Genomic DNA, 10696 nt, shown 5'->3' with positions numbered 1-10696 from the left:
ATGATTATTATTATTACTGTTATTAGTCACAGTCATAAATGATTATTATTTTATTATTACTTATGGTACATAGATTTTTCAGAGAGAAAAAGCGATATTGTATTATGAGGATATATAATAAAACTAGATAGTTACAGAAAAACAGCTCTTTGTAATTACTGATGGTACATAGATTAGCAACTAAAGTTATTTGAGTGAATTCATTGTTATAATTAAATTTATCCTAGCGAACCCAAGTGCCTCAATCCTCCGTATTAAAGCTACTTTATTATATAGGTAGATGGCCTGACCACAACAACCCAAAAACCTAAGGCAAATAAGAATGGAACTTTACCATTTCGAAAACTCCGAAAACTTAGTACTGACGACAAATAACAAAAACTAGTGATTCCACTTACAACCACCTTAATATTATATGTCAACATAGCTATGAAGTTTTTCGTTTAATAGGAAACTTTCAATCAATGTTGCAAATATTGGCATCGACATAAAATCAGGAAGGGTCAAAAAAATTATAAAAATCAAGAAAATATTGATAAATATCGGTAAAAATAAGATATTACTAAAATATCAGTAAAAATCAACAAATATCGGCTAGGCCTAAAAAATCGCCATTTCAAGATTTTCTCACAATAAAATCGACATGTTTGCAACACTGCTTTCAAGTGCCAATCCTGAATTCAACCAGAGGTCATGTGCCCTTTTTGATCGAATGTTATCTGCAACTTAATTGTTGTTAATTCCTAGTTAGAAAAGATTTGCAAATACAAGTTAGAATTCTTAGGATTCTTGTTCCCTAGGCAGAAATTTCCTGGATGATATGAATTTAAAAGATAAAACGACACTAAAATATCTCACTAGTATACCAAGACTTGACATTATATGGTGAATTCAATGCCAGTGAGACTTGCATGATATTATTAATATTGGACTGCCTTTTGTGGAAAGAATATACTATAATTAGTGACCCAACTTGAGTTACTGATTATTAGCATGCTTACGAGACCTGTGTATGATCGCTACATACACATGCATCGCAAGCATTACACTAGTATACATATTAATTTAATTATATAAATGTCTATGTAAGAAAATGAATTAGTTTTTAAAAATATTAATTAATACCTTATTTGTTAAGTAGTACAATAAAATATATTAATTTAATTTTCATACACATGTCTCGTAAGGATGCTAATAATCAGTGACTCAAGTTGAGTCACTACACTTTCCATCACTTTCCATTTAAAGTATTTGTTTAAATGAGTATTAGAATTCATACATTGGAAAATAATATTCCAAGAAAAAGCCAAAGTCTTGTTGATCCTCTGGCGAAAGCTCCTTCAGTGCAAAAGTTTGAAGTTAACTTCACAGGAAGACAGAATAGTCCACTAAATCAGACACACTGAAGATTTCATAAAATCAATTTAGTTTTACAAAGCTTTCAATTGTACATAGGATACATATCATTTTGTCACATGGCGAGATGCATTGAAGATGATTTTGATAAAAAAAAAAAAGGCATTTAATCTGTCGCAAGAAATTATAAGTAACAGCATGGAAGGACCCTAAGATAAGACAATGCATGATAAAGTGAGACGCAAGAAATTAAAGTAACAGCATGGAAGGACCCTAAGATAAGACGATGCATGATAAAGTGAAATGCAGTCCGTAGCCGTAAGAAATACTATTATAGTGTATTCTTATCATGGAAGGACCCTAAGATAAGACGATGCATGATAAAGTGAAATGCAGTGCGTAGCCGTAAGAAATACTGTTATAGTGTATTCTCATCGAGAGTGTACGAAGAGAGAACACGTTAAGCTGTGGATGATAAACAGCCCTGACAAGAGAAATCGCTGCAGAACCCTTTAGATCTGCAACAGAAATAAGAAATAAAACCCGCAAACTTCCAGATCTATGTAGTAAAAGCAGTTATAAAAATAATAAGAATTATAGCAAATAATAACTCCAAAACGACCAATGGACAAGACAAGAATATGAAATTATAATTTTATTATGTAACACCTGCTGAAAGAAATAGGTAAAATGTTACCAGTCCCCCTCAAATGGGATGGATTCCTGGCTGCCCTCAACGCTTTAGCTTGGTAGAGTCTCTCTTCTCTACAATATATAAACCCAACAAAATGTGCGTGTAGAGCTCAAATGAGCACCCAAGGATAAAAAGAAATGGAAGGTGGCAGTGATAATAATCAAAGCTGCAACAGTGAGTGAACAATGAAAATAATCGAAACATGAATGTAAAACCCTTCATTTTATAACAAAATAGTAGGTTATTCTCAAATAATGGAAAATAATAAAATATTATTACCAAATTCTAACCCTATCCACTTGGAATATTTATTATATTTTGTTGGAGAGAATAATTATTTAATTTGGTCAAATACTTTTATTTAGAAATAATAAATAAATAAATGAGAAAAACTATTTAATTTGGTCAAATACTTTTATTTAGAAATAATAAATAAATAAATGATTTATTTATCATTTCTAAAATATAGTTCAAGAATAATAAACAAATAATGGTTTATTTAATTATTCCTCGGTGATTTAGTCAAATTTAATATGGAATAATAATTAAATAATGATTAATTAATTATTTCCAGAGAAAAATAAGATAAATAATGACAAGGAAAATTTGTGAAACAATGGTTTAATTAATTATTCCTATAGGAAAATTAAACAAATAATGATTTATTTAATTATTCTCCATGGGTTTAAACAGAAAAAATAACTTAATAAATGTGATTTATCAAGTAATTTATTAAGGTGAAAGCAGTTTTACTATGTTGTATTTCAATCCATCTAATTAGATATGATTGGGTGATAACAAATACTTAGATATGGTCTGGTGATAACAAATACAAAAATAAGTGTAGGCACCAATGTGTTTTCCCAAAGGGGACTGTGAATTTGAACTATCTTCAATAATAAATGAAAGTTTACCTCATTCTTTCCATGATTATATGGACCATCATTACATATTTAATGCAAAAGCACCTAGAAGATATAGTACAAGATAAATGAATGGACTTACAAAGTAAGAATTGATCATAAAAGTAATAGATACTGTGTAACAAGAGAAGCAAATCACTGACATGGCGAGGCTAGTTTAGCTACAGTGGATAAAGAGAAGAAACCCAAGCTCGAAGGGCCACACATGTCTGCAAAGTGGACGACAGCGAGCAACTGCACCAGGTATGGGAATGTACCAATGCACCTGATTGGTGAAGAGACTGCAAACGCATCTAAGGAAATTAAGAACAGTCTGCAAAGTGGACAACAGGGAGCAACTGCACCAGGTATGGGAATGCACCAACACAATTGATTGGCGAGGGGACTGCAGGCGCATCTACGGAAATTAGGAACTAAATATTTCAAGAAAGATGTAACTATTTTACTAAAATCCAAGATAATTTACATCGACCCTCAACATGGTTGCTTTTGTACATATCTTACTTTTAGGAGACTTGCACTAATGACTCGGGCTTTGAATAATGGAAACTCTTGCTCTTGACCGAAGGCATGCTTGAAACTCCAGGTACCTTAATATAGGTAACAAACTAGCCCATTCTACAACTCGCCCTGTGGTTAGGATCTTTTCAACGAAGGTTTCCTTCACTGAAAAGAATAGGGAAGTATAGTGGATAAGGATAGCCCTAGAGAACGCCAAAGTACACCATTACCAAAAGAAGCCATGCCGTTGATCCATCAGCCCAAATTACAACTCGCCCTATGCTAGGATCCTTTCAACCGAATCTTCAACTAATCATAAGCGTAAGCGTAGGGGAAGGAGGACATCCATAAAGAAAGGAAAAGTACATCGCTGAAGGGAGCCACAGACACACCAGCAAGGGGTTGCACTTTGAACTGATTCCCAGTATAAGAAATCCTTAATAGCTTAATAATAAAACTGTTGTACCTTAATATAGGTAACAAACTAGCCCATTCTACAACTCGCCTTGTGGTTAGGATCTTTTCAACGAAGGTTTCCTTCACTGAAAAGAATAGGGAAGTATAGTGGATAAGGATAGCCCTAGAGAATGCCAAAGTACACCATTACCAAAAGAAGCCATGCCGTTGATCCATCAGCCCAAATTACAACTCGCCCTATGCTAGGATCCTTTCAACCGAGTCTTCAACTAATAATAAGCGTAAGCGTAGGGGAAGGAGGACATCCATAAAGAAAGGAAAAGTACATCGCTGAAGGGAGCCACAGACACACCAGCAAGGGGCTGCACTTTGAACTGATTCCCAGTATAATAGCTTAATAATAAAACTGTTAGTAATAAAGATATTTGGCAATATAACAAGTGAAGCGCATATGAAATCCTGACAGACAACATACCACCAAACATATTGAAAATTTAAGAGCACTGCAGTACTGGTCATATGCATCTATGACCCGGATAAATAGAGTGAATTGTATAAATGAACATTTTTAACCTAAATTCTTTTCAGGAAATCAGAACAACCAAAGAAATTTATAAGAAGAATAAGAAAATAGGGTCCTTGAAGCAAATACCAATTGAATATACAAAGAGTGTGGATTTGGCAGCATGGCCTTGAACCCGGAAATACAGAAATATAGTACTATTTTACAAAGCAGAGCGGCCTACCCTCCATCTAGATAATTCACAGAGATATATCTTGATAACTGCAATTGCATGAAATTTTTAACACTTTCTAAATAAATCACTAAGAGGTTTCCCATGTAAGGATTCATGCTCCTTACAATAACAATTGATGGCACAAGAAGAATGCAAACTCTGAGTAATTGCATACCAGGCTTGACGCGCAAGGAGCCTCCGTGCTAGGCCATAGAGCTACCATTTAGCTGAATCCAAGGAGATATTGATCAAATATGCCAGATAACAGATACAATCCAGTTCATATGTCAAGGCATCGACTCTATTTGAACTTTCCCCTCATCAGGCCTCCCTCCAACAATAGCCCTCAGTTCCACAAAATAGGAAAGATCGCCTTCTTCTCTTTTCCCATCTATGACATCCTTATAGGCAGCCATCAACTTGTCCCACTTCTCCCTGCACTGTTTCCCATCCCTCTTAATACCCTGTCTCCCCAACATATCTGCAAGCTCTTCCCACAGAGCCGCCCTCCTCGCAGAATTTGCAAACCTCCCATCCATCTCACCTCTCAATTTAATCAGCTGCAAAACCTCACCTCTCTTCCAGTTCTTGGACCGTTTCTTCGGCCCGCTTCCTTGGCGCAGCGTATCGGAGGCAGAAACAACACCCCCAGCAGCGGAATTTACCATGGCTGTCTCCATTGCAGCTGCCCCCCTCTCGCCGAGAAGCTTCTGCGCAAGAAGAATCATTGCATTGTTGAAAACATTTCTGTGAGCCTTCTCTTCCGCCCTCCATTTATCCTCCCTCTCCTGCCTCAGCTGCTCTCTCATCTGCTCTTTCCTCTCCAGCGAATCCAGCAGCTCCTTGAAAAACCTCTGCTGCCGAGTAATCACTGCCTCGAGCAGGGTTTTCACAGCTTCGATATCAGCGACTGGAACATACTTACCGCACCGTTTTCTCTTCTTGAAATACGGCTTTTCCAACAGCAAATCCTCATCATCCTCATCCGTGTCCCGATTCTCATACATTTCCCTGCCGGAAATTTCCAAATGCCGAGAGTTCAAATTCTCGTTATGGGTAGAATCTCCTTCCTTCTTGAGGTTTTCCCTGCGCAGGCATTTGCCGGAGAGCAAAGGATGGAGATCCTCATAATAAGGGTTATCGTTCCTATCTTTCAAACCCTCCCTAACATCTTTAAAACCCGCCATTAATTTCTCCCATTTGTCTCTGCACTGCTGGGCGTCCCTGAAAAACTGTTCTTTTCGCAGAGACTCAGCTATTTCGTCCCAGAGTTCCGTCTTTCTTCCGCTGCGAGAAAACCTGGGCTCAAATTCTGTTCGAAGCTTTATAAGCTTGAGGGTTTCGACCCTGGTCCAGTTCTTGGACCGCTTCTTGTGCTCTCTATCCCGTTTCTTGTCGTCTTCCTCTGTTTCCGGGCCGTTAAAGGCGATATTGGTTGGCTGGGGAGGGTGTTTTTCTGCGGTAGAGGTGGAAATGGGCATGATGTATGGAACAATACAAGTGTCGCCAGGAGGGGGAAGCAGAGGGTGGGGAATTACCTCCTCCTCATGCCCATGCCCATGATCATCATCATCATGATCATGCTGCTGCTGTGTCGGAGATGAATTTATAATTTGCAGAGGCTCCTCCATCCTGATTCTAGCTGCTGCTCCTCTTCTATTCTGTTAGCTCCCAATTCATTTCAGGGGTATTTTGCGTGATTTTGCTTCTGTGCACACACAACCCAAAAGTCCTCTTCGTCTTCGCCGTGAATGGCTCTCGTGCCCTGCTCTTTGGAAAGCAAAACCTGTGGCAGATGAGAAGGACGACGGCCAATGGTCGAAGTGGAACAAGACATGAAGGACGAAATTCGGCCAACAGCAACAGACGTTGTCATATGGGAGAGAGGGAAGGAAGGGAGAAATTTTGCAACAAGCTGAACCCTAACTCAAGTTGAAGTCAAATAATTATAATGAATGTTACATGGATATGATGATGATGTCAATGTCAAAGTGCTCGCCATTGCTGCTCTGTTTATGTTTACACTTACAGGGAGATAAATATGTCTTAATACACCATGCTTCTATGAGTGTTAATGGCCACATTTTACATTTACAATTTAATTTCAATTTGTAGGTGTGTCAATGAGCACATTTTGCATTTAAAATTTAATTAGAATGGGGAAGTTTTTTCATAATTGCATTTATGTATTAATAGGTATATTTTATAACTTTAGGTTCATCAAATGTAAGAAGGATTAAATTATAAATTTGTATAAGGTTAAAGAACATATTTTCATTAAAAAGGGATTGGAAGTTTTTTTAATTGGGAATAAGGGAAGCGGTGATTTTTATTAATATGATATTTTTGGTTTTATCTTATTGTAATTTTTAGTCAATGTTTCGAGTCAAGTATGATGAGTCATATTTGTTGGTTAAACGTCAAACTAAAAATTATAATATGATAAATCTGAATGTATCATATTAAAATTGTTTATGTCAGAGATTTAAATTCTTAAATATAATAGTTGTTTGGTTGTAAGTTTAATAAGTTTGGTTATCAAGTATTATATGTTTATTTTAATAACATAATGGTTGACTAGTTATGGAATATATACATGCTTATTTGGTGTCTTTTTCCTCCTTTAACGTAATATGTGCGTGTGTGAGTGAAAACAACAAGCATATCAATTGCAACATACCATGACTTTTATGCAAATAGAAAGTGGCATCTCTTTTTTTGACCATAGGAATTGGTAACTCATTAGAGTGACCTAGGTTAGGTTGTGACTAGAATGAAAGAGTGTATCCAAAACCCAAAAGCCAGATATACAAATAACTTGTGACTTAGCAAGGGTCGATGCATCTCAAGGCACATCGAAGTGGATGCCTCTTCAGGGGGGTGGCTACCCTTCTAGCCTTATCACAATGAGTCAAACTCTCATTAGGGATTGAAATCATGTGAGAAGAGTGCAAGATATACCTCCTAATCATCTCATCAAACCACCTCAACCCTAAGTTGTGTCTCTTAGTATTATGATGGTTGCTTGGTTGTGAAATTAACATGTGTGCTTGTCCCACTTCTCCCTCCTCCTTTGTTGGATGTGTTGTGGCAATGCACATGTGTGAAAACAAAGGGACATACAAGTGCCAACTTACCATTATCTTTATCTCAATGGAGGGAGCAATGTCTTTTATTAACATAATGGTTTATTGGTTAGATGAGGTATAATAGTTGAAATGGTTCAAAGGTAGGTTTCACACTTCCCCACCAAAGTTCAATTTTTGTAGAATCAATTTGGCCCATTCAAATGAGGGTATAAGGGTAGGCATACCTAGGTGTGGTACCCTCATGAGTGCATCTCCAAATGTTTCAGCCCTTATTAAGTCATAAGTTGCCTAGCTAGTGATGGCTTACAAGTTGTTGGTGGTAGCAAGGGTTTATAGTGAGACTCACTCCAATGACCCCTAATATAAACATTTTTTGTGGTTTAAAAAAGCATAATGATTGATTTATCCAGAGACAAAAATGTGCACTTACTTGGTATCTTCACTCCCTCTTTGTGGGACATGTTGCATATGTGTGTTGGTGTGAAAACAAAAGGCATATACATTCCACCAAACCATGACATTTATGTCGATGGAGGGAATGACAACTCTTATTAACATAATTATTGATTAATTGCGAGTCTTATTAACATAATATTTAATTGATTGTGAGATATATATATGTGTGTGTGTGTGTGTGTGTTTGTGTGTGGTCCTTGGACTTCTTCCTATTTATTTGTGGGAAATGTTGTGTGGGTGCATTATGAAAACAACAAGCATATAAATCCCAATATTATAGGATCTTATGCTAATGAAAGGAGTAGTACTTCATATTAATATAATGGTTGATTACTTGTAAGTTAAATATGTATGTTTAATTAGTGTTTCTTTCCTCATTTTTTATTTGTTATATGTGTTGTATGGATGTATGTATGTGTGAAAATAAGAAGCATATAAATCTCAACATGCATGATCTTTATGCTAATGGAGGGAGTGGTGTTTCTTATAAGTGTTGATTGTTATTGAATAAATGTGTGCTTGCTATGTGTCTCCTCTTTCTTTTGTGAGACATATTATATGAATGTCTTATATAAAAGATAATAATAAGACATATCAAAGTTAATGTCTTGAAATAAATTTAATCTAATTTACTCATTAAAATATGCCATATATAAATGAACTTAAAATAAAATAATAAATAGTCCAAAACATTATAATAATTGTTACCACTTTAATATCTTCTTCTTTAATATATTCTCAAATTAGTTGACTTTAATATTTAAAAGGATGGAAAATCAAAATTACACAATTATAACATTTAAAAGGGAATTTGAAATAAAATAAATATATATTTAAATAAGAGAAAAAATAAAGAAATAAATAATTTATCGATTTAAAATTATATATAATAAATAAATTATATATTAAATTATAAATAAAGATAGATTATTATATATGTCAAATAACAATAATTTTTATAGATTTTTTGTTGTGGTTTATTTGTGTTTATAAAGAGTTTTGAGTTATTTTGAATTTTGAATTTACATTTTTACTCTGATTTTTTTCCCAACTGAAAAATAATGAAAATTACATATGGTACATGTTGTCATAGCATATCCAAAAAAGGTATGTTGATTTCTTCACCTATGCGCTGATATAAATAACCCATACATCTCTCAAAATATATGTGATATACAAAAAACTATAAAAGTTTCATGATGTTGATGTCTTGTAAAAAAAACAAAAATGTAATATAAACAAATATCTATCTAATGTAAATCATATAAATTGTAAAAAGTGCATGTGCCCAGAAGTGACAAAAAAAGAGCAATATATGAAAAGGGTATCATCTCAAGTCTTCATCAGCTTGTAGGTGCTCATCAAAAGGAAGATGATAGTACTGATAGTGGTTCGTTCCCATTATGGATAGTGGTTTGTTCCCATTATGCTCTATGATCTGCCATATCTCCTAGTTTGGTTGCGCGCTATTTTTAAATAAACAATCAGAAATTGTGTTCCTTTCCTTATATATTTGACGACATGTAATAAAATCAAATTATACTTGTATCATAAATACATCATCAATAAATTTAATCGGATTATTTATTTATTATTTTAATAATTTTTAAAATTTTATATAAAAATAATATATAATTTGTATTTTAATAAATATTTAAAATTAAATTTAAAGATAATAACTTAAGTTGGTTTAATTCTTCCACATTTTTGAAAGTTACTAATTACCATAACAATATATATATATATATATATATATTATTAAATTTAATAAATTAAAAATATTAATAACGAAGTTTAAATTAATAAAAAAATAATCCTACTAAAAGATGATGCCACATTTTATTTACGATCTTATAATATTATCCAACACCTTTAAATTATTTTGTTTTCCTTCTATAAAATTCTTGAATGATACAACGAAGAAGTAAGTTAAAATGCACAATGTTTATCCAATTCAAACGAAGAAACACCATACATTACATTAACACATTATGAAATATTTAATAAATTAAAAACATACAATTAATAGGATATCATGCATCTAATGAAATTTTATTTAAGATTTCATTATCCTTTTTTTCCCTTCCTTGTCATCATAATTATTGAAGAAAAAGTAATTCAACAAAGGCAATAGAGATTAGAAACAATTATGTAGCTCTGTGTCTTTATAACACACTATGACTTTACCATGCCATCTCTAACACGACTTTTTATATCCATGTGAAGAAAAAGTAATTCAATTATTCAACACCTTTAAATTATTTTGTTTTCCTTCTATAAAATTCTTGAATGATACAACGACGAAGTAAGTTAAAATGCACAATGTTTATCCAATTCAAACGAAGAAATATCATACTTACATTAACACATTATGAAATATTTAATAAATTAAAAACATACAATTAATAGGATATCATGCATCTAATGAAATTTTATTTAAGATTTCATTATCCTTTTTTTCCCTTCCTTGTCATCATAATTATTGAAGAAAAAGTAATTCAACAAAGGCAATAGAGATTAGAA

The 10696-nt window shown here is 33.7% G+C and overlaps 1 protein-coding gene across 1 annotated transcript; it reads right to left on the bottom strand.

Annotated features, from left to right (window-relative positions):
- Positions 1 to 4530: 4530 nt before the first annotated feature.
- On the bottom strand, positions 4531 to 6572 carry LOC149180106 (trihelix transcription factor PTL-like). Its single transcript, XM_089415895.1, has one exon. It carries the CDS (start codon positions 6257 to 6259, stop codon positions 4916 to 4918), a length of 1344 nt encoding a protein of 447 aa, XP_089272021.1. The 5' UTR covers positions 6260 to 6572; the 3' UTR covers positions 4531 to 4915.
- Between the last annotated feature and the right edge of the window lie 4124 nt (positions 6573 to 10696).

Source organism: Pinus tabuliformis, chromosome 3_2, assembly GCF_031772625.1.
Source record: "Pinus tabuliformis cultivar Carrire ecotype Pingquan chromosome 3_2, CPIR1, whole genome shotgun sequence".
NCBI lineage: Eukaryota > Viridiplantae > Streptophyta > Pinopsida > Pinales > Pinaceae > Pinus > Pinus tabuliformis.
The sequence above is the reverse complement of the archived record's forward strand: the minus strand, read 5'-3'. Positions and strand labels throughout refer to the sequence as shown.

Coding starts and splice junctions, on each gene's coding strand:
- LOC149180106 (XM_089415895.1), bottom strand. CDS start 6,259: ATGGAGGAGCCTCTGCAAATTATAAATTCATCTCCGACACAGCAGCAG.